At 35.7% G+C, this 26,465-nt stretch overlaps 1 protein-coding gene across 1 annotated transcript in view; it reads left to right on the forward strand.

Annotated features, from left to right (window-relative positions):
* The window catches only part of LOC105194744 (proteoglycan Cow), a 132,984-nt gene that overhangs the window by 101,897 nt on the left and 4,622 nt on the right, over positions 1–26,465 (forward strand). The window contains exons 5-8 of the mRNA XM_039449930.1: positions 4,117–4,262; positions 7,554–7,711; positions 24,410–24,632; positions 26,005–26,164. Of these exons, the coding sequence (XP_039305864.1) occupies positions 4,117–4,262; positions 7,554–7,711; positions 24,410–24,632; positions 26,005–26,164 (687 nt within the window). The remainder of the gene's footprint in view (positions 1–4,116; positions 4,263–7,553; positions 7,712–24,409; positions 24,633–26,004; positions 26,165–26,465) is intronic.

A 26,465-nucleotide genomic window follows, 5' to 3' on the forward strand; every position in this document is an offset into this window, starting at 1 on the left:
GTTGTAATAGCTGCAACTCGTCATGCAAAAGTAGGTAACGCCATTTTTCAGCATCCAATTTGTCAAGCTTTATACGCTGTACGGCTGCCTCTCGCGGGGACGTTTCCATTTTCAAAATAACTTTTTTTTTTTTCATGCCTGCTCTACAGCGCTGCGATCTTGTTTCGATTGTTGGATTTAGGTTCTGGCGAAAGTATCGCCGAGAGGGAGGTAATGGTTTATCCTGAACATCCAAAGTAGACACGATAAAGTTCAAGTGCCACCTGACGAAAGTTTCGAGCTTCTCACAGGCGGCTTCGGGCGGGCGGCCGGTCTCCCAATACAGAGGGGATTAAAGGTGGATTGGCATGTGCATTACCCGCCCGCCACGCCTTCCCGCTTTTCCAGTTACACGATTTGTTCCCTCGCTGAATATCCCACCGCGGAATATCCCACCGCGAGAAGAGAACCATCGACGTCTCCCGGAATCAAGCACAATCGAGATCTCTAACTGAAAACTTTTTCCCGGAGGGAGCGCGACCTGCTGTTTAACGATCAATAAATAGCGGTCTGTCAATCAGTTCGTTCGAGTATCAGACGTGATTAAACGTTTACTAAGCTGAGTAAACTAAGTTTCAACGCTTCGATTTTGTCAGATGCTCGACTCTGACTATTTGAAGAGTATTCGTAACAATTTTTTATGAACCGTGATTCGTACGTATGTACAACACGTTCTCTCTATCTAAAATTTATTGATATCTGTGAATTGTAAACTCAGTTGCGAGAATTACGCGCATGCATTTTTTAGTGTTATTACTGCACGCGCAAAATTAGTACATTTCATTCATGGAAGACTTAATCTATCATTGTTAAATTTTTATTTCTTTTTCTCTCCGTACATCCTTCTTTCGTCATTAATCTTTTAGAGATCTACTCTTTATGACGCCGAATGTATGTCACATCTCCTTGTCTCTCTTTCTCTCCTGTTCTCGCAATATGTTTGTAAAATATGAAATTTAAGCATAGATCGCCAACGATTACACGCAGCGATGCATGATCCGAGCATGCATAAACCTCACAATTAATTTCATACGAGCAGAATTTCCATTTCCGCAAAACTCAGCCGGTCGACAATTGCTGCGGCCACGTTATCACGTCGAAAATTGCCATTGAATTATAGAGCGATTAATATCGACACGTAACGCGGCTCATAATGCGGAAGTCCTTCCCCCCCCTCCCCCATCCGACGAAGATTCCGCGGGGCGTCTGTCCGCTCCGCAAGGCGAATTCGACCGCAATAGCTTCAGTACGCTCTCCTTCGAGAATTGGCGGTCGTGCGCAAACGCGTAATTAGTTTAAACCAAGTAACATGGTAATTAAGCCGGTTCAACTCCTTTATCACAAGGTGAAGCAAACGCGCCACTGTCTCTACGTTAATCTCGTATCTTGGTTATCCCTGCGGCTTTCCTAATTTATCTGCTTCATCATAGTACGCATCTTGACTTACAGAAGCCTCGTTCGAAAAAACTCTCATTAATATTATGCGCGAGCTTCAAAGCGAACAGCTTTTCTTTCGTTATATTCAAAATGTGTCTAATGAGAGAGTCCTGATGAGTTGATCCAGCAAACAAGATGACGTCAAATAACGTTCAAATGACGTTAGAGACGTCGTCATTAAGACGTTATTAAGATGTCATTAGACGTCACCTTGTTTGCTGGGGATTCGTTAACCCTGCACCCACTGAAAAGATTTCTGGATTCAATGCTATTACTCTTCTATGTAATAAATAAGATTGGTATATGGACATAATTATCATTGGGAAAGGAATTATCATATTCTTAAATGAAAAAATTCTTAAATCTAGAATAAAATAATCATGGTGTTATCTCATTAACTTTTTCAGACAGATTTGAATTAGATAATAAAAATTTCAATCTCATAATATCTCTCTTGATTTAAAAAATTGATTTGAGGAAAATTTGAAGAATGTTCTTTCTGATAAAATATTATGAAAGCCCACAAGGGAGCTGCTCGCTTCGTAAGTACTAAAATTATCTTGTCTCACAGTCAAATGATCTATTAGATTTACAAGGATTTACGATGTACGCGTAAGCAAAAATTGAATTTCCGTGGATGCATTGATTATAATGCATCGCATACGAATCTTGAGTGCTTGATCGCACGCTTTTCCTATCCAGAGTAACTAACTGCGTAACGATTAATCATCATGCGTTTTATAACAAGCAATTTTTTATTCTAATTGTTAGTTGAAATTTATGTGTTACTCTTATCTCAAAATAATGAGTCAATCTTATTTAATTCGACGGAGAAGAACAAGAATTATAGATCTCATTTTAATATTGCTTTATTTTTATGCTGCACAAGGTTTGCTATAAAATTAACTGCGTCAAGAATATTTTTACTTTCAAGTATTATTAGAAATCTTTTCTGATAATACTTGAAATTTTCTAAGAGGCCAGTGAATGTACACTCAAAGAAAAGTTTTTTTGAGTAAAAGAAAGAATTTGTTTGAATCAAAATAATTTGTGCATTGCTATATATGGTTGAAGGAAAATTTCTTTGCTTTGAAGAACACTTTTGGTTGTTCCTTTTATTAGAATTGAAGATATAGTTTAGATGCGCAACGCAAATCTTTTTTTAAATGAAAAAAATATATTTTTAAAATCTAAGAACGATTGAATTATTTCTTACGTTTCTGTCAGTCCTTTCTTTGAATTAAAAACTTATTTGTTTATATTAAACAAATAATTTTAACAAATAATTTATTTACTTTAAAAAAGGGCTAATAACGTCATTTTTTGAAATTGAGAGAGAATAAATTTTTATTTTCCTTAAATTTTCAATTAAACTTAAAAAAAAAGTTAACCAAGTTAAAGGAACAATTTCATCAATTTAAATATAATTTTTCTCTAGCTGCATGAGAAAGATCGACTTTTCTATTCTAATCCCGATTAGAAATTTTGATTCTGATAGTGCAAAGATAAACACATTCAATCGATATTTGGAGATAGTTGCGAACACGACACTCTCGAACTTATAATCTTTTAATGGTGCGAAATCTCAATGCTACAGTTTTGACAATTTTTTTATAATTCCCAATACACAAAATCGGATCTTAAAAGCTTGTCTCTAAAATGTCCCTTTAAGTGCACAATCGCCCAAAATGTTTTCCCGATATTGTTCTTTCCTTATTTCTAGAACTCCTCGGATAAAACGTCCCTTTTCTCGGTAGAAATTCGGTAGATTTACCGCACCAGATTTTCGCGAGAGAATCGGAAGAGTCTCTCGCAGTATCGAAATTAACGGGGAACAAAAGGCGAGGCGGGCGCACGCGGCCGTGAAGCGCCAGTTGAAGCGAGAGCTCGCTGGGAATAATACGTACAATGGCGCGCTTAGACGGCAGCAGGCAAGCAATTCTGAAGATTAAACCCGGCCATATCTGTAATTGACTCCCCGGCACATCCTTGGATTTTCATTATTCAGCTTCGCGCTGAAGGAACGAGCAACCAGAGACTTTTCCAGTCCCTCGTCGCGACTTCCAAGAGTGTCGCCCTGTCGATTAGTACTCTCCTTCACGATGCCTTTGATCTTCATTTTCCGCTCAACTACGACGCGCGCCTGTACATTCTTGGATTTTCATCGTCCGTTAATCGCAACGTAACTAATTTCCTCTTCGACATCTGCGCGCGGTCCCCTCTGTTCGACAATTTGTAACGACGCGTCGTCGAAATAGCTCACAGCCAGAATCGACCACAAAACTGCAAAGCCCAGCGTTTGCATAGTACGCCGCGCGCCGTCTCCCACGAGAGTTCATAAATTTTTACGAGAGGTTTTATGAGCTTCATATCGGGACTACAGGTACGCGAGAGTACAGGGCCTACGTCATCTCGTCCTCGCCGTTCTCGATATCCAGTGACACGTCGTTTAACAAAATTCACAAGCGGCGCGCACGACGAGAGAGCATCGAATTTCGATATTCTCTCGCGTGTGAGCGCCCGGTAGTCTGTCCTTTGTCTCTTTCACTTGCCGAATCGGTCTCTCTAGGAAACACATGCGTGTCGATAGCCAAGCGTCTAGTTTAAAGCCATCCGTCGGGTGTTTTTCCTGTGTTACAGGTGCCAGGAATGTCCCGTGGTGAAACCTACGTTCCTCTGTGGAGGCGACAATCGCACGTACAGCTCGCCGTGCCGTCTCGAGTACCACAACTGCATTCACCACACCTCCGTCCACATCGCCTGCAAAGGTTTTTGTCCGTGCAAAGGTGAGAGATACGTTTGTTCACACATGCGAATTTAAACCAAGACACTGATTCAATCTTGAACACTGTTTAAGAGTAAAGGAGAACTCTGGTGAGAGTTGTACATTATTTCAAAAGTGCATGCCATTGATTTATCTATTCTTCGGCTACGAATTCAATTAGTCTTTCAATTAACCTTTCGTTTCTTTAATGCATTACTCTCTTCTTACTTTTATTTTTTTTAATAGCATTAATAGTCATTCTATAGCAAGATGATTATCTTGTTGAATTTCTAATAAAATTTTTGTTTAAATTTGACACGTTATTGGTGAAAAAAAGAAATATTTATTTAATAATTAGTTATCAGTTTCTGTAATTTGTATATTTTTGTATTTTTATGATAGAGAGAGAGAAGGAGAGAGAGAGAGAGAGAGGAGAGAAATAAAAAGGGAAAGAAAAATTATTTTACAGAATTATGTTCGTTTAGCCGAAAAATTTCAATGTATTTTTCAATTATCTTTCCTACAAACCATATTTGTGTGTGATTTCAGTCGTAAAAAAGTTGATTAAAATATAAAAATTTTATTTCATGGAAAATGCAACATGATGAAAATGTATGTTTAAAGTGTTTTTCCATTACAGATTTATAAATATGTTAATACATGCAATACACAAAAAAGGCAAGCGAAAATGAGTTGTCTGTTATTATGAAACTTTAATTTGTTTTTATATATACAACTTGCTCCGAAAATCGCGAATCAGAAAATATCATATCAAGAAGATTTGTAAATAACTTTCCCTTAATTTTTCAGAAACTAATTAGTATTTTGTTTCGCAAATTCCCAGATATATATATACACACTCACACTAGAGTTCTCTTCCAAAACAATACGAAATAAATAAACTTGCAATATTTTTGCTACACACACACACACACACTCAACAGAAACAGGTATTAATAATTACAAGTGCAGAGATTGTAAAGTAGGACACGGTTCAGCCGGATAGATCTGAATTTTTTATTTTTTTTATTATTTAATTATGAAATTTAATCAGTTGACGTTTCTAATTCTAGTCTTCGATATTTTACAATTAGTTGCCTAAAAGTAACATAAAGTAATAAACATTTTTATGAAAATAAAATTAATATTTCAACATGATCATATGGGTTTTGGAAATCGCGAAAGTGCGAATTACAGAAATTTTATTATCTTGACGATTTTTCACAACGATATACGGAGAATCTGGCTGAATCGTCAATGGAAGTAGAAATACGTCTATGACAATTTTTAAAAGTCCAAATCTGTCAGATTTAATGCGCACGAATAATTTGTAAGCATAATATTCAAATGTTGGGATATACGTATGTATTGTAAGTTTTACAATGGTGTGAGGCCACGTTTGCATCGCGCTTTGCGCCACTACGACACGTGGACCTGCCATGAATATTCATAATTGGCGGTTAGCACAATAGTGCTGCTGTTGGGCATACAACGCGATGTGCGTCGGCAAACGTTGAGCGAATCGCGAATCGTCGTCGAATTGGGGGAACAGGCAAGATCAGGACCGATTGAATTTGCGAATTGGCGATTCGTTATTTGCTCTTAACGTGCATATATACCAGCGTATCCGCATCATATACTAAATAAAGAAAAGACATGGAGAGATCAATAACGAAAATGTACGTGTGTATATTTCCAGGAATTCCAGTAGTGTCTTCCTTCATCGAAAATTTAAGCTGAACAGTTGTATAATATTCATGAAACAGAACCTGGTAAATGTGGCGTAAAGTTTCAAAAGTAGTTACATTTAGGAAATAAATATATTCGCAGCTAACACGTGTAGGAAATTCTGATGCATCTCCTAAGCTAAATATGAAAATGCGGAGAGCATAAAATATTCATAATTTAATATTGAAGAATGAGGATAATGCGAGCGAAAAGATCTGTCTTTAAGATTTAAATTACACACTTTTTGAAAAATATCAAGTATATCTTAACGTAAATGTTTTAACGTGACGTAAACTGGGACGGAATACTTATTTCGTAGAAAATTTGTTTCATGAAAGATTTAAAGCTACGCAGACAGCAATCTCTGACCTGTTACGCTAATGTATGGAGAAGAGAGGAGAGAAAAAAAAGACCTGGAATAAATTTTACTCGGCGCTCGTTGATATTAATGGATATCAACGAGCAAAGCTCCAATCATCTAAATTTACCGGCTCGCTGGTGTATGAGTGGTAATTGAATTTTATGAAGTTGTATCAGCGCGGCGGTCGCTCGCGTTTCGCCGGAAAAATCATAACGACCGTTGATCGAGGGCGCGTGCTAATTTCGAATGGCTTGTTTGGCCACGGTTAATGAGTGGCGATTGATTCGTAAATACAATCGATTCCAAAGACGGCCGCTTTTTTATCAGCCATCCCGTAATGTCGCGCACGTGCGCATATTCTATTTTCATGTTTTAAACATTAATATGAAGGCAATAAAATGTTATCGCATTCACGATCGAGCGGTTAGCAATATACGTGTAGAATATCGATTATCAGGTGCCGTTAGGACTATCATGTTTGCGGTCGGATGATCCACTAGGAGCTCCGGTAAGCTTGATGAAAAATGACGTGCCGCTGCGCGAGTTAAAATGTTTACTCAGGGATCGCTCACGAAGCTCTCCAGGTTGAATTAAATATCTGGCGGATGTAATGCATAATTTCGATAAGTAGCCTTTTCTGCGAGGGCAAGAAATATATGAAGCCTCGAAATAAAAACGGTACTCAGCGCCGAGTGTGAAAACGGGATACAACGATGCTTCGGGACAAATGACATTTTTTTGCGCGCGACGTATATCTCCTTCTGCCGTTAATTCCAGCCGTCTCTTTCTATTTTTTGCTCCCGCTACGTCCTGCTTTTAAATCGGATCCTACCTTAAATACTCGGGGTTCCGTGCCGTAAAAATTCGTCTGTTTTTTCTGGACGGAGGAATTATTGACGTTCTCCACTTGGAGTCTGCGTCCCGTTCGTGCCGCAGATTCGACGACGACAAACTCGGGGGGCGGGGGGGGAGGGGTACTGCCTCGCGCTGAAAAATCACTCCCGCCGTCGTGGATGGGCGGAAAAGTATCCTGCCGTTAAAAAGCGCAGTCGGCCTTTCGATTTCTGACGTACAATTTGTCGGCAGTCACGCCCGAGTTGATTCGGGCTAACGAACCAAGTATTTTCGACGCGTTGCGCCGCTGGGACGAAATGTAATTTCGCCGCGACTTGCAATCAGCGTGTGCCGCGGGAAGAGTACATTAATCAGAGGTGAATTTTGCAGTCGCCGATCTGCGAACGTACTCGAAGAAGACGCAGATGCAAAGGAAGAAGATGCTCATGGGAAAGATGGGCCGTACCCACGACATTACCCTCACGCCGCGCGACTTCAATTACGATAATCATCACTACCAGTATCTCAAATACTCCAAACGTGGCAAGGTAAGTCATATTTGCTTCTTACGCTGTATTACCGCTGTAAATGACGGGGAAAATATTACGCGGTATTCTTACCTACATTGCAGTTGAGCTCTCGGATGGAAATGCGTTTCCTTACTTGCCACACTATATATTTTCTTACGTATATACGTAACGACGCACAACATGTAATGTGGCATACATAATGGATGTCGGTGATCTGATAAAAAAAAAATCCGTCGCTTTTATTAGCACATAGCGTAAAAAGAATATACAGTGGAGCCTCCCATGTCCAAAATAATAGGGAGACAAAATTGTTCGGATAAAGGAATTTTGGGATAATAGAATAAACATATTTTTATATTAAATTTCATGTAAGTATTCAAACAGAAATTTTAAAGTTTGTATCGTATACTTAAACAGTTTGTAAACATTATTACAAAACGCTGTTCGAATAATGGAACTTCGGATATGGGAGGCTCCATTGTACGTCTATTGTAGAAATGAATATTTTGAAAAGAGGTCAACAAATTTGGCTGGCTGAATGACAGTCTGATATTTAATTAATTTCATTCTGTCCACTCTCGTTATAAAATAACAACTATTTCGTTTTATCAGTTTTTGAATTGTTCACTCTGCATTCTCTTTTTAATTGACACATTCTTTTATGCATCACGTTCTGTATATTCTTAATTTTTACTTATACTATGTATTATAAAGTAGTTTGTTATTTAATCGTACAAATTAACTTTTGTATCAACATTACATGTTGATGTAAAATTCATGTACTCCAGAGGAGTGAATCAATTTAATTTCTTTTACTCTGAGGGGAAAGCAAGTTTTAGATAGTATTTTTATAAATATTAATTGAGTCGAGTTGAACGCGTCGAATCGCGACGATGTTTTCAATATAGATTCTACTTACTTTTGCAAGAAACAACTTTGAGCGAATTTAGAAAGCAAAAGTTGACTATAAATTGATAAATTTGCTTTACTAAAAGTGAAAAGTAGAATATTTACAATTATCTACAAAATTTGTACAATTACAGAAATGTAGTTCGCGTATGTATTTTTCTGTGATTATTTAATGAGAAATAAAGTTAATAAAAATTTTTGGCATATTTTTAATAACTTTATTCCTCATTAAATAATCACAGAAAAATACATTCATATATTTAATTTGGAACATATTTTGGCATGTTTTATATGAATGAAATTATCGGAAGTAATAAAGTAATAACGAATGTGTTAAAATAATACTTCCGAGTAATTGATGCAAAAAACAATTCTACTTTCCGCAACGTAAGGCTATATAATAGGCAGATTATTTGTAGCGCAAGCTGTGATTTATGTGTAAGATTGCAATTTTCAACCGGGCAATGCGAAGGTATTTTCTTCACCATAGAATCCCATAAAAATGGATTACGGTAAACGCGCTATTTCAGAAGAAACATGAGTTCGTACTTTATAGCTACGTGGTTTGTTCGTTACTTTTAATTCTTTACAGATTTGTGAAGTAGAGCTCTTCGATGGTAATACAGCTATTTAAATTTCACTTATACATACATATCTCCTACGCTATCATAATAGACAGCATTATTTTCTAAAATCGCCTTATCTCTACTACATCGTTGGGAATATGTTGAAATTAGAAAGTGTTAATTAAATTCAACTAGCTGAAATTTACGGGTTGGTTGAAATTTATGGCTAATTTCTGGATAGGTACGCATTTATTTACCAAAGAATTTCAGCGAAGGCGGAACGGGTTGATTCTACTTTCCTTAGCACAGGGCAGACGGAAGAGGATACAGATGTACTCGCTCTATTTTTGTTCACGTTAAGAACAAAGAGTCTACATATCACGTTTACGGTACTAAAACGAGGCGGGCTCTCTCTCCGTGTAAATCACACAACGCTCCGTTTCCTTAAATCGCGCCTTCATGATACACCCTCTCACTCGTCGGCGATTATCGATCCGATCTCAAGAAAACGCTACTTTCGATGCGCAAAATTACAAGGTCGCGGGCACAGATGTTAAGCTAGGTTCGCTCGATGAGACCCTGTGCTCGATGCCGACAGACGGATTCCGAAAACCGGCGATCAGAGACTGAATTGGTCATTTGTCAAAACTCGAATTCCACCCTTTGGTGATTCGAGAAAAAAAAATTGCAATCGAGTCGAGCATATTTTACTTCTGCGAAAAAACATGATGTTTATTGTTGCAAAGTCAATTTAACTTTTATTTTGTACCGTTCGAAATGACTTTAAAAAATTAAAAAAAAAATGAATTATAAAGTTTACCATTGCGTTTCAAGTCTGACAAACCATATCGGCACGCAGTCTATAAAACAGAAAAATATATTTAATAATTGATATAACAATTATTTTATTACTTATTATTAAGTACCAAGATTTGCTCCGAGAAATGGCACTTTTTATATTATTCACATATCGCTTATATATTAATATTTAATTTATTATTGAATTAAAGTGTTTCACGTGTGGAACACAAAATTAAATAGAATAGATCGAAAAAAGTTTTTTTTTTTATTCCTTTGAAGACTTTTATAAATTTGTACGATGCAATCAAACTTTTTTTTAATTTAAAAATAAAAAGTTATGCACTGCAATGTTTGTAAAACATCTGTTTCCATCACGATGTTAACAACGAATTAAAATGAACAATGTAGACATTGCTGCAACTAGATAAAAGTTAAGTATATACTTTTAAATAGGAAAAAGTTTGATTACATTCCGTAGATAGTTTCTGAAAAAGTTAATTCCTGAAAAACCAGTTATTTTCCTATTCTCCTATTTTTGTACACTTTCTTAATGCGATTTGACATTCGGAGTTCTCGGTTATAAGACTACGCGAAAGTTTTTCAAAACGACAATTTTATTTCTTCCTTTCTTTTATTTTTCTTACAAAATGCACTAACATCGCGTATAAGAAGCCGAATTCATTTTTCGCGTGTTGCGCGGCGAACTTGGTCGTAGAAACAAACGAGAACAAATCCTTACCCAAATTTCATTTCGATTTTCCTTTGCTTCGTTCCTGCGTTTCGGAATAACGCAGAGTTGCATACGTTGCAGTACCGTTGCTTCAAAATTGATTTGTTGCACTGAGAATTTTTTGGTTGACACGTTTTATCGATATCGACATGTAAAAGTGCAACTTTTCGCATCGCTGGTGTACATTCGAAGAGAACTTTTCCCGATACTCTCTTGCCTTTAATTGATATTAGAACGTACAATTACTTAAACTTGTACACAGCTGTTTTTAGTACAGGGAACATTTTTCTCTTTCTCTCGCTCGCTTTATGCATAAAGTATACTTATGCGCGTGTCACATTTAGTATTATTCACCCTCTTTTCACGCTTCCTCCCATTCTCGCGATCTTACGATCTCCCTAGGGGGAATTTATGAACGCGGCCGCTTGCGCTAAAAAGCAACGTCCAATATTGTAGCTTCCATCGCCTCCAGCTCGCACTGTATCCTTCATCCTGTTACCCGTGCATTACCGTTCCTATCCTGTTCGACGATAAATACAGGATGTATCTTAAACATAAGTTTAAGGGGAGCTCTGTGTGCGGAACGTACAACGAGGAAAATTCTAGTTTATATTAGTGTTAAAAAAAATCGTTGAGTATTCTTCCAAATGATTTTTTAAGTACATATAATTTTACATCAAGCCATTAATGCTTGAGTTTCAGTTTGTTTGTAATGGGATGAAAGTCATGTCATGAGGTGTTTTTATCACTTATAACTTCTTTTAATGTTTTTCTTAAAATCTGAAAATCAGAAATACACGGAGAGAATTTTCTCATAAAATTTACTCTGAAAATATCATGGTAGTCGTAGGACAACATTGTATAATATTTCGAAGAATTTTATGAAATTTTCTTTGATTTATTAATCTATTACACATAATACTGTAAAATGTGACTTATGTATGATTATTTTTTGCTAAACTGTATAATTAAATTTTAATAATTTTAAAATATGTTGAACAGTTTATAATTCTTTATTATTTTATATTGAATAAATGCCAACTACCAATAAATACATTCAATATCTTATGTAAATTTTACAATATAGCATGATATTTTCAATCTGACTTAATCACTCGTGTTAATTTTATCATGCAGCATAATTAATCGGCATGCTGTTTATATTGTCATTAAATAATATATAACACATCAACACAGAAAAAACACGTAATACGTAAAGCAGGAAACTCATGATCCAGAGATTCGAATTTTCCTAGGGTAAGCGTGTTTATTAAAAGATAATATGTATAACATTAATTACATTAGTTATATAAAGACACATTTTTTATGATTGATTATATATTAATATTATATACATGATTATATATTATTATTAAATAACAATTATTTATTATTCTTATTGAATTAACCGATTAGACAATAAATTATTAGGAGCGCATAAGCCTAACTGGTTCTCATTGCTAACAATTGTACATACGTATTACTCCTAATTATACGAGTATGTTATAAGAAAAATTTTTTTAAATTGTAAAAATTTTATTTTTAGAACCTTTTACAATATTGCATAGCGATTTTCATTAAACAGTTTAGAAAATGTTTTATATATATATCAAAAATTCTTATCATTAATAATAATATTTAATAAGTTGCTAAGAGGTGTTCCAAGTTTACACTTAAAGAAAGAAAGGTATCATTATTAACGCAGTAATAATTATAAAAATAGTCCTCCTAATCATAATTATTTTTACAATCATAATTATTTTATGCAATTATAGTCATTAAACATTTTTTTCTCAGTGTACCACACATGTGGTAAAATTTGTGGCGAATTTTTGCAGTAAAATATAACGAAAAATTTTCTCCATGTACACAATACTCTAAGAATTTCATTGAAATCGTAGTGTCGAAAAGTTTGTAATCGATTCAGAGCATTTCTTAATGAAATCATTAGTTTTCATGTCATTCATTAAGAAATATTTTATTTGGATGGCTTTAAATAATTGCTGTTCCAAAATCGTCTTGCCTCGGTGAAATTTTAAGGTGCACTTTGCGTTAAATTTAATATTGCAATTTCGATGTCCGCTTCGAGAGAAACGTGAGATCTGCGCAGATAGGATATATCCGGCGATGCCAGGCTTGCTCTTCGATACTGGGACAAATATGAACCCGTGACGTTTCCTAAAACGATTTTCATGTTTTGCCGCGTATCAGCGTCACGCGGAGGCAGGCTCGCGCGGCGTACACACGCGGCGGGTGAGAATTTTTCGGAAGCCCGTGACAAATCGATCGGATCGAACGCGGTCCGATTGATTGGCACATTATTTTAATGGCGGGTACGCGTTATAGCCGGAGCACGGAGAGTGAACCGGCGCGGCGTGGAAGCCGCTCTAATTTATTTGGACTCGCGTACCCCGCGCCTCTCTGCCCAATTATCGGCTACACGCCAATGCAAATGCGCGACGGTATACGAAATCGAACGCGTATATCCGCCCGACGATACGGCGATCTCGTGAATTAAATTTCGGGTAGCCGTTAACCTCGACCATTTACTCCACCACGGGAAACACAATTTTAAACTCTCGTTTGCAAATAAACACACGAACCATGGCGCGCTGATCATTTCCTCCGCGTCCCTTCGTCCCGAATAAACTCTTTCGCCTCTCCCCCGTCCCTCCTCCCGTGAATTATCCACAACCCACGGTGGCTTTGAAGAGTTATTTATGCATGACCCTTCGCAAATTGCATCCTTTGTCGGTTTCATTTGTCAGAAGTCGCACGATTTTCCGGAATTTTTCGCTCGCGCAGATGCCGCGCGACCCGCTATTATTGAGAGATGGAAACTTCATCGGAATTCGCCCATCGACGAGTAATACAGTTTCAAATCTAATTTCGTTCGCGTACCCGATCGAGCCGTGCAACTTTTGCCACGGGCCCTCAAATGAATTCGCCTTCCGGATGATTCTCCGGAGATCCGTTCGTTCCTGATATTAATGACACAGGATATTTTCAGAGCGTTATTTTTTTTCCTCTCTCTCTCTCTCTCTCTCTCTCTCTATATATATATATATATATATATATATATATATATATATCGCGTGTTACTCGCATTCGTATGCAGATATGCCCGAGATGATACGAGCCACATACGATTTTGTGAAAAATATGCGACGGGGAAAATTGGAAACATCCGCCGGCGCAAATAGTAGCGAAAACATTCAGCACGGGGGTGGCCGTCTAATGGAAGAAAAATAGAATAGATCTCGAAAGGAGGGACCGTAAATCTGCTCCGCTTCAATAGCCGGCGGCTAATGGAAATCGCGAATTAACTCGCCCCGAATTAACTTCCTCGTTAGAGCTCTCTCAATTAATCGCGATTACGCCGCGCGCCCCTACAACAATTCGATATTATTTGCTTGTACCACACCATAAATACTTCTGCCACTACGTGTGTGTTCTGCATAAAAACGTCACGAAGAATGCATTCAAGTTCGGCGCCGCGTCGTCCCCCATTTCGGAAGTTTCGTCGTCGACGGTTAAAAGTTAGAGCTTCCCCGACGCGCCAAACAGAATATCCTTTGTTCTAAGAGAGGGAGAGACATATCGCACGAGGTGGAAAAACCCGAGTGCTCGCCATCGTCTCGCGCTACAAAAGGACTCCTCCGAATTATCTGGCCGAAGCGCAGTCTAAATATTTGGACAGGACTTCTCCCGGCCGTGCTCGTAAAAATATTATTCCGCTTTAGACGCGCGCGTACCACTTTTGCCTGATCTTCATTCGATAAAACGCGCAGAGCTTCATTGTGGCATTATCCTGATTTCTGCGTGCTAATCAGAATTTGGATGTCGATGATAACGCGAGTCCGTCGTCGCACTATCGTGTAAGGCTACAAACCACGGTTGTCCATTTGTATCAATTAGCTTTTAACTTTAATCCTTTGCTGCGCGATGTAGTTCTGGGAGCTACATCTATCATTTAAGTTTGTTTTATCAATAAATCAATTGTCTTTTTAGCACATTTTTGGTATTGCTGGATAGCTAAAAGTTTCCTCTAATTAATAAGTCAACTTTTAGAACCATATTTTAAATAAATAATTTGTTATTAATTAATACATAACGAAAAATTGTCGTTTTTAATGATTAAATTTGTTTGCATAAAATTTTGGTTAATAATCTGTACTTCAAAATTAGTACCTGAGGGTGTTTGCAATCATCACTAATTATGAACCCAACGTCAAAAATTTTAAATTCAAAATGGCCGCTTTAAGCACATAGTGACAGTTGATGTGCTCATTTTGTAGTTTTTTTTTTAAATATGTAGTAAACGTTCTGTTCATTTAATTCAAGTAAAAACTTTAATGTACTAAAAATAAAAGCAACAGAAGCTCGAACTAATTGATTATTCAAATATTATTGAAAAAACTATAAGGTACAAACCTGTTACTGTCAGTGCTGCCAATCAATGTCTTGAATACTACCCTTCCTCTCACTCCGCTTACCGCCTTACATATTAATTATGTGCTCTACTATTGCCATCCTATTACTGCTACGTATTTATTTATGCTTGTCTGACAGTCTTGATTTCGTCACACTTTTTATTTTAACACTACAATTGACAAAAGCAGCAGTAATTGGGTTACTCTATGGTGAAATATTATATTAATATTTTCTAACAAACACTGTAAATAATTAGTAACAGTAGTTTGGTATATTGGTATTTTGATTTAATTAATAATCACAACACAATAAATTCGTTCAATTTTTTTCAACCTAATCAATCTAATATCCAAAAAATATTATTGATCTATTTAATTGTTGCTTAATTTTTTGCCGTCTATTTTGATAAAAAAAGATCTTGTTAGAGGAAAAATTTTGCAAACGTTATTGATTGCGACATCTGTCGCAGTCACCTTGCTAACAAAGCTTGCAGCAAACGTTACACGTAATACACTTGCACGATTATCTGGAAATATAACATTGTACGATATCATTATCTTTATAACAAGGTGCCGTTTTAATAGAGAGAGAGAGAATAGCACTTCAATGTGTTATTGTCAATTTTCGAAATAATCGCGTTCAAAACGAATATTCGGATTATATTCATTGTGCAGACACCCTCATTATCATTATCGGTATTATTTATTAAATTTAATGGAATATCAATGTAGTACTTTATTGTGCGTCTATTAAGTTTATTATATTTCACGAATTAATTTCACAAATTATAAGATTTGACAAAACGTAATTCGACATGTTAAGCGTTACTTTTGTATTGATGCACCCATATACGTTTCACCCTATATACGTTTCACACACGTTTGGACGAACTATTTATTATAATTGATCCAATTTGATTTTATTAAAAGAAAGCGTATGTAGGAGAGCGCCATATGTTGTGTTAATTCCCTTTGCTCGAAACCGAAATTTTACGCAAACCAACTAATTGATCGCGGAGCCAAACTTCCTGCTGGGAATTTCGTGAGATTACGAAATGAAGCTGCAGGTATTATCGAATGCGTTAATTATTGCGCTTATAATCCGGATCAGCCGCTCCACGGGCGTTTACATCGGCGTAAGATGGAAGGCCATTATCAATTTGCAGCGGCGACAATTTCGGGACGATCCAATCAAGGGTTAACAGATTCATCGTCGTGACGGGCTTGTGTAACAATTTTAAAGTTTACGGTATAAACTAAATCGACTTACGTTGACAAATTTTTTTATAAATGTTGCTGTTGCGATAGCTATGAAACGGTAGCAGAAAATATTAAAGGAATTAAATATTGTTTTTGAGGTCGTTTTTGAAGTACGGTGACATTGTGAGAGTTTTAGAACCTTATTATTCATATGATGTCGCTATTACTACCTCAATGTTTTTTTTTACAATGTTTTTAGGTTATATATATTTTATTCCTATTTTCATCTTCTGTGGTATATATATTTTTTTTATTGGAATATGCATTTTATATTTTATTAACATTCGAAATATGCGAATTTTGATAGCTTTTTCGAGATGTTTTCATCTATGAATATTTTTGGACTGACTCCATATACGATACGTGAAAGATATACAAGATGGCAAGAAAATACCTTTTATAGTTCTGTTTATTTTATAGTATCACGGTCGAAAATAAAGACAAAACTAAATATCGTCTAAATATCTGGGAACATAGAAAGTTTCAAAAGTTTTTATTCGACTTTATTATTTCTATGACATTACTATTTTAACAATATATTTTTTCATAGCTATATGAATATTTATTCTGCCTTTTCATATCCCATGTGATGTACCTGTATATTTCTTTTCGCTAAAATACGCATTTATCTGAAATATTTTATATATCTCTTATAACTTTTTCAACCCCCCTGGTCTATAAATATTTTCTTACAAAGCACAAGTAGAAGAGGTATTTTCAGAATAACATTTTTATAATTTTATATTTTGTAGCATTTCGTTAAGATGACATGTAACACGGGACAATCGACAGACTTCTCTCAGCATCATCTATATACTTATTCTCGTCGTTTCTTCTCGATTCTCCGACGTCAATTACGTCGCGCATTCTTTTGTGGATATCGAATCTAAAATCTCTTCAGGTAGAACGAATCGGTCGGTGACGGAACGTACATTGACATCATCACGGTCGGATCCCGCATTTTTACATTCCCGCGATGGGTAGAACGTAGGAGTTCGAAGGACAAAGAGATCGACAGTATTACGCTTTCTGACCCAGCGAGAAATTAACTTTATAGGTTCATGAGATATTCCGAGCTGTATCAGTTACATCTCTCGCGCTTTGTAACGTTTGCTCGGTCGTGAATATCGAATTGAAGCTTCGTTACACAGCGATAAATTAGCTTAGACAAGCGTGCCGTCGACGTACTCGTGAGTATGTACTATATATGCGCGGGGTTCGAAGATAACGTTAGCGCCGCCGGTCGACCTTTCCTTGGCTCGCGTTGGGTAACACGTACGACATAACTTTCGCGTTCGCATATTGAAATCCAAGTATACGATTTCGGCGCGAAGTCTCGCTGGGGAGAAAAACGGGAAAGGAGCGACCTCGTGCTACTTTGCAGCGTCTCCATCATTCTATTTTACTTAAATTGCTTTATTTTCTTTACGCATACATTTTTAATATGTAACGATGCAATTAAGATCTTTGTCTTTAATTACGTCATTAGAGAATCGTAGTGTATTGTTTGGACCAGCCACAAGATTTATTATACGAGCATATTTATTGTTGGTATATATGTTAAGGTACATGGCCTTTTTCAAAACGTTGTTGCATTGTTCGGTCTTCTTTATTCTTTGGTAGTTAAGAGCATTTTTTTAATTCATATTGTTATATATAGTTTAATTATTATATTACTGCTCTTTTCGATGTACGCCCACGAGGAAATTTCGAAGAATACAGGTTTTGCATTACGGTTTAATTAACAAGACATTGTTTATTATTTTATCATTTCATTTAATAAATTAACGGTATAATTTATTTGATAAATGAAACACATTTCAATTTATATATAATGTTAACGGTGTGTAACGCGAGAATTTAGTTTTAATGAAAGCAACTCGGAAATCTAAATCTCAGAACGCTGTTAAATCGTTCGTCCAAGCGATTATATCTACCACCTCGTGCACGACGACAAAATTACCGTCGTGAGCTTTGAAATATTTATCAGAGCGTCATTAGATTCGATCGCGGATCGACTTAGGGTCGCCAGTACGTCATCGCGGACGCCGTGACGTACTATTCGGCGGGCTATTGTGCGAGGGAGTCTTGCATAGCGTTCGCGCGAGGTAACGTTATTATACGGCTCCTCGTCTGGCGACGCGCTCTCTCCCTCGATCGATGGAAAGACGCTTCGTCTGGGCTGCTCGAAAATACGAGAGTGAGAGCGAGAGAGCCACCGCCATGGGGGTTATAGCCGACCAATGAGACGCGAGCCGCGCGCTCGAGGGATACTCGAGGTCGTAAAGAGGCCGACATTTAGATTCTCCACTTTTATACGGGGCGAGAAAACTGGGTGGATCAGGATCCATTCCTATTTCGGGTCCTTGAGCTAATAAGGGATGCATATATAGACTGGGATTGCCACGACCCTCAAGGATAAACGCTCCGAGATCCACTCCCTCCCGGCATATTGATCCTGGGGATGCGCTTTCGGGGGTTGAACGTGATCCTGCGAGCGCTGCGCGTCGATTCCCTCTCTCTCTCTCTCTCTTTTTCTCCTTCTCTCTCGCGCGCGCAATTTCAGAGGCGTCGGTTTGCCAAGATTTTCGTTTGCATCTTGCTACACCGCACAAACGTGACGTCTGAGCTCAATTATTATTCCGACTTACCCTGCGATAACAGATCAAACGATAAGAATGAGAACAGGAAGCGCGAGATAAATCCGTTAAATCCATCTCAGATGATCTGTATAATCGCGTCAGATCAAAGGGTGCAATCATGGGATTATGTGCCATATTTGAGCGCTGGACAGCTTGATTTGCTAACTCTGAACATTTTTTTTATTTAAAAACTATTGTATTAGGATTTTTTCAAAATCTTATGAACAAGGAATCTACCCTTAAATTGTTACAGCTTTTATGGGACGCTGCGTATATCACTGAATCGTGCAATTAATTAAATTTTTGTCTTTTTTTTAATATTTATCTTTGAAAATATATAAATTTATATTTTGTTTGCACTGTATGCTAATAGAAATGGCGGGTTTCCTGTGCATAGTAGTGAGTAATTTATTTCTTTCTGTTCATTTTTTGCGTTACAAAATATTAAACTTTTTATTTCCATCAATTTCCCGATTGTCATTCTATTGCAACATTCACTTTACAAGTGTTTCTTTTTTCTGATTTTTGTCAATTTTTTGTTTTGCTCGATAAAACGATAAATAGAATCTCATTTTCAATTTTAATATGGTACAAATCATAGGCCAGTTAAAATGAGCTTTGAGAATCGCGGTATGTTTAAGTATTTAATTCGATAGTGTTTTAAATAATGCAATTTTTTCGTGCAATTACTCTTATTGAACAGAGTAATCCCAGAGCGTATACACTACACAGAGGAGAAATACAATTGAGAATCGTTTTAAGCTAGCGTAAGATATTACGCTTCTTGAAAGGCGTGTCTCAGGAAATTAACACTCACACAAAGCAAGAGAGGAATATTCAGATGTAATAGACTTTGTCAAAAGTCGTGTACGTTTTCTCGCCTACGTATAATTCTTTGGTGAATTCGTGACCGACTTTGTCTCCACAAAAATTTAATTGCTTTCCATTCTTTTTCGCCCTTTTTCTAAATTTTAACATTAAATGCAGCGATGATGAAATCTTCAATTAAAACTTCGTTAATTGTTCGCTTAAAATTCTCTCCAAAAGATTATCTATTTCTTCTCTAATTTTTAGTTGATATTCTTAGTTTGAAATTTAGCTTATTATGCTTGAATTATTTTCTAATTCTCCAACATGAAAATATATTTATACTTAACGTTTATTGCGAGCTAAAATAAAAGAATGCCTGCAAATTTTCCAGTTGTGATGTTTTTATCAGTTTTATATTATTTAAAACTTTTATTGTCTGATATTGTTATTTTGAAAATTCTTTATTTACGGTACATCTGTATTAATATCGATTCTACCTGAATGTGAAAAATAACAATTTTGTATTGTATTTGTTTAGTAAATTATTGTTCATATTTTAAAGCTGTTGTTCATAATTTAAAGTTGCTCACAAAAATTCTATTTATAAAAATATTCACTTGATTAGAAAACAGAAATTGAAAGGGCATATATATGTGCTATCCCAAAATTAGTATCATCATTTAATTAAATTGCAAATTTTTTGATCATTTGTTGTCTATAAATTCTGCAACTTGTGTTAACAAAACGTTATTTTTTCTAATCTAAAAAATACTTTCGCAGTTTAATTTTAAGTATACTTATAAGAAAGTTGAAAATAAAATCCTATATACAATAAAGATTAACATATCTTGAAAAAATATTAACCAACGAAATTTCTGTTAGAGAAAAATCGATTCTGTGTCACGGACATAAAAACAATATCAATCCAGCTTTAGGACGCTCCGTGCGTCGTAAGGATCTAAAAGGGGTTGAATTTATTCGAATGCGAGACGGGAGACGCGCAAACACGCATGAAATTTCCAGATATCTCGAAGGTGCGTGACGTTACCTTCCCTAGGACGGGAATTAGCATCGTACTGCGCTTTTGTGACACAAGTTGCAGAATAAACGAGCCACAAGCGCAACGAGAGATGTTTCATGCGCGGTGGGCTACAGTTTAAAAATGGAATTCAACTGGAAGCCGCTCTCCCCGCAAGCTGCTACCTAATTATTAATTACGCCTGGCATCGTATATCAGCCCTTTATGACAAGTTAACGCGAAACTTCGAGTCGCATCCGGCGCGTAATTAAACCGGGCTCAATAAAATTACACCGCCCTGTCTTGGTGTAACGCGTCATCGCCTCGTTGAAATCCCGCATGCTTTCGTCGCCTATCGCAATATTACTATTCCCAACTATCCGTATAACTTCCTCCTCTTTACAACGCACGGCCAATAATTTTCTAAAGTGTCTTCTCGCTTTGACATAGTAACATCTCGTACAAAAGAACTATTCTGGAACGCGGAGTGACGTAGAACTGTCTCAATTTAATTTCAATAACTAACTTCTTAATTTCTGATGGCTATTTTAGGAACGTTTCATAACAATCTATTATTCATTTCAATCTGTTAACATTTATAATGTTATAAGTTGATAATTAAAACTTTGAAGAAGTTAAATTCGTATGAATTCAAGTGAAGAAAATATGATTTTATTATTCAACTTTATTTTAAATTATTATTTAATTTCCGATATTTCTGCATGTTAAAAATGTTATTTTTTTTTTAAATATATATTTTTAATTTTGCAAAATTGTGTTTATAATCTAAAAATTTAAATCGGTTGATATCTTAATTAAAAAAGTTTTACACAGTTTAATAAAAAAAATCTCTGAGCGTAAAATTGAAGTTGAAGATCAAAACGTAACTCCTTTACGAAAAAAATTAATATCTGGAGAAATGCAATTTAATGAAAAACGTTGCGTTAGTCTATTTATTTATAATATTAAATTCGAACGCGACGAAGTTAAAATAGAATCATAGTTGAAATAGAAACGTCTGTGCAGTTTAATGAATGAATCTTGAAATTAAAACATACGATCAGAATGAGTAATAATATAACTTTCACGAAGGATTTATTTATTATACATAAGATATAAGACGCTATAATGTTTCTTGAATGGAACCGAGGCTTTCCTCGATTTATGATTTACCTGAAATGGTCATGGTTGGATTATTCGTCCACACGTCACATGTCAGCGTCAGTCCGGTCGTAATTAATCGAACCTAGCCATTGAGGTTTAATGTACGTGCGCGAGTGAGGGGCCGGCGATATGATTAAACGAATTGGCAATCGAGAGATCATTCAACAGTTCCCGCCGTCAGGAGGCGCGGTTGGACGGGAATGACAGTAGAGAGCGTTGATTAACGAACTGATTGCACGTAACGTAATTAATTATTATCCGCGCTAGTCCGCGCGTCGCTAGAAATTCCGCGAATAGCTCTAATCAAACGCTGCGCACGTATTCGCTAATTCTTTAAAAATTTATTCGGCGAGCCTGATTCGAAATTCGTATCATTCCGTGGAGAATCTAATTTTAATTGCTTGGATAATTATAACATATGGACGGAGAGTTACATAGACGAATGTATAAATTTTGGCGTTAAATTGCTGAACCTTTATTAAGCTCTTAAGAGGGTCAGACTTGCATTTCGTGGATTGGGTGAAATTTTAGAGTATGTCGTATGGATAGTAGACAGATATCGGTCTCTAAATATGAACTACGTAGGTACTTATTCGAGAAAGCAGAAAATGAAAGCAGAATGAGAAAATTAAATTAAATTATTTAAATTTAATTTTAATCTATTTTGATCTAATTTTAAATTATTTTATTTTCAGTTTAATAATTTAATTTTAAATTATTTGAGAAAATAAGTATTTTTTAAATTAAATTTTAACAGTTTGATTAAATTAACTGATTAATATGAAATGTAACACATATCTTTTATTTAAAAAAAGATATTTATTGCATACATTACATTTATTGTATTGCACTAAATTTATAACAATAAAAGAAATTATTTATTAAAAAATTTTCTAATGAGCAATCAAGATATGAATTTATTATACATGTATACTCTCTTGATTGAGATATTATTCAAACATTCAAATCAAAGAAATATTAACCACCGCAAATAATTTTGTTATCTCAAATAATGCAAGTATACTTATTAAATTTATAAGCGGAGGTGATAATTTTGTAGTTTTCAGTATGACTAAAAAAACTAATTTTATTTGATGCAGAAAATATGTACACTGTTAAAAATATCATGAAATTCAATATATTTTTAAGTTACACATTAAATTTAACGTATCTATAACTGAAAAGTATGTGCAGGAAATTTAATATACTTTTAACAACATTAAATGTTTTTTAATGTACCTGCTTAAAATTTACTTCCGTTGCATTAAATTCTGCTGCCGAATTTTAACAGTGTAGACAAAATATTTACTAATTTAGATAACAAGAAATTTCCTTCAATTATTTATGTTTTACACGAGTATTTGAATTGTGCATACGAACATTATTTGCAAAAAATGTAACGCAATATTTATAATTATTTTAAATGTCATCATATTTTTATTTAAACATATTATTTGAGAGTTTAATTAATTCATTAAATAATAAAACGTCAAAAATGTTAACCATTTGAGGCAAATAATAATCAAATTGGTCATGCTTACCGCGAAAAAGCGGGACTTGTATTTTGGTTAATTATCGGAATTACGGTAACGAATACAATTATCGTTATGTTATGATCGAAAATGTATGAGATGGAAAAGCGTAATGAAACATGATGTTACCGAGATGCAATTGCCGAGTAGCGTTAAAATATAATATTAAATTTTATCGAGTTTCCTTATTTTATCACATATTTTTACAACCAGCGACCATAAAAATACTCTTGCGCTACATTTACTGTATTTACAGATTTTAATTTCAATACAGAATATAAGTATTATTTATAATGTAATATATATTACCGCGATATAAATGGCTGTTTTTTTTTATAACAAACCGAAAATACTCAGAAGAAAATATGGAAAGTGATATACAGAATCTATGAATCGCATATTTTCAAGAATATAGAAAGTGTAAAATAAGGTTAAACGAGATGGAAAGGAAATGCGGTATTTCTGTAAAAAGAAATTTTTTACAGCATTATCGAAATAAAATTTTACGTGGAATGGTACGAGTTAGTGTCGATTTCATGAACGTTTAGAAAATCATTGCAATTTTGGCAATCTATGGTGTGATTTAGCAGACCCGTTTTCTAAATCATATCACTTGCAGATTTATTAAAATTCCTTAAACAAATTATGATGCAAAATTTAATCAAAAATTACATAAAAAAAGGGAAAATATTGTACTCTATTATGATGTAAATTTTCGAAGAACTTTTGATGCGAAGAAAAAATATTTTTCATAATTTCTGTGCCTCTTTGTGAAAAGTGATATCATTTTGGCAACCTTTCCTTATGTAGGTATGTGTATATAACTGCAATGAACACGTTTCATGTTATAGGGACTCGCTAACGCGAACAGATACGACGACAAGCATCTGATGAGCAACGAAGTCACGGACAAGACCCAGCCACCCTTGAAAGCGATGTACAACGTGCAGCCACCATCCAGAAATACGGATTGCCCGTTGTCATCCAAGCCCGCGATGGCCAATCGCCTTCTAGATTGGTTCTCCGTCGTGATGGCGGATTCCAAGCATCGCCGTCAGCATCCCAAGCCTAAAGGTAGGAAAACATACGACACAATTACGTTGTTTATGAGGTACATATAAATACGAAACGTTCTAAGGTATAGATTTATCAACGAATTTGAGATTAATTTTTTTTTTATCAAAGATTTCATCGATATCCGCTATTAATTCTTGAAATTCTCGTTAAACAAAATCTGGCTGTGTTTATCAAATAGTTTGAGTATTATGTTGCCCCCGTCCAGTTGATCTACGAAAGTCGCATTAAGTAATCGTTTGAGGATGCGCACGACCGCGGAATGCGCTTCAAACGCATTGAAACGTTTCCCGCGGGATACCGGAGGGGTCTACAAGGGATACAAGGGAGACTAATTGTCCCCGCAGAAGTGGACGGACACCGCGACACGTACGGGACGCTGCTCGTAGTAGTTCCCGAAGTACCGATAGTGTACGGCCATTCGACTTGGAGACAATCAGTTTGGTACCCAGTTCGAAATTGTCTCGATACAATGAATCGTTTCCCGCCCCGGGTACGTCGCGATTACTTTGGGCGGTACTATCTGTCGATATTGTCCTTCCGGTTCCCATGTTGATCTTACGGTATTACGTCGCTCGGGGCAAAACAAAGTGTACTATGCGCGTCGGTATGTACCCGACAATCTCGTCTGAATCGAGAGGATGGTTTGACTAACCATCTTCAGACCACAAACGAGAGTCCAAAGATTGTTCGACTATCTTTCTAAATGAATTATAATTTTGCGTTTTATTATACAAAAAAGAAATCTACGATGATATTAGATAAAATAGGTAAGCACATTTCTCTTGGATCGCGGTAAATTAAATAGCCCTGTAGTAAAATTACTGATCACGGAAATGTAGATAAAATTTTAGTATTTTTGATTAAGATTGATACCATATTGATGCCAGCTTTTTTATATTAAAAATTCAATTTTAATAAAAGCTGCCTCTGAAGAGAATAGAATATTTGCCTTACATTTTAAAAATATATATTTATCTGTTTGTATTAGCTATATCAATGTATTTATATTTCGTAAAACATACAATACAAATTGTAAAACACTTTGGTCTTCAAATAAAGATGTTGGCTATTCGCTAATTTGCCTTCGATCAAGTTCGATCTTTTTTCAAAATTCTTTTAGAGCACTTTAGGTGCTCTAATTCGTATTGAAATTTAGAATGGAATTCTATTTATGTGCCGTGTAATACGAAAAACATCCGAAGAATCGGAATATTTAAATACATACATAGATTATATATATATTAAAACATATATAGTTAATATATGTATATATAAGAATATATTATACATTTTTATTCTTATATATATACACATATGTGTATGTATTTATGTATGTATGGATATAAGGATATTTCTGTATCGATTTCAGGTCACTTCCCAATCGGTTGTCAGAGCGAGGTCAGGTGGATGTTCGGGCATTTGGACAGTGACAGCGACGGCCGACTCTCACTCTCCGAGCTGTACGGTCTGGAACACGACCAGAATGAACCGTGCTTGAAACCCTTCCTGGATAGTTGCGATACCGACAGGTAAGAGCCATCTGCGAATTCCTGTTCCGCACGCAAGGAGAGACATTTCACGATCCTAAGCGCACATACGTTCACATCTAAGACTTACGCTTAGCGTTCCTATCTATGCTACATTCCTATCTCGACAATGGACGAGCAGTGGGTGAGATAAGATTGATCGATAAGTTTCAGAGATTCTACGGTACTTCAGTATTCTTTCAAATCCATTAAAATTACAGTATGTATCTTCTTAAAATTACAGTATGTACCTTCAATTTAAACGAATAGAAAATAAAGATTTGTATAAGCTTAGGTTGGATAA

Source organism: Solenopsis invicta, chromosome 1 (genome assembly GCF_016802725.1).
Source record: "Solenopsis invicta isolate M01_SB chromosome 1, UNIL_Sinv_3.0, whole genome shotgun sequence".
Classification (NCBI taxonomy): domain Eukaryota; kingdom Metazoa; phylum Arthropoda; class Insecta; order Hymenoptera; family Formicidae; genus Solenopsis; species Solenopsis invicta.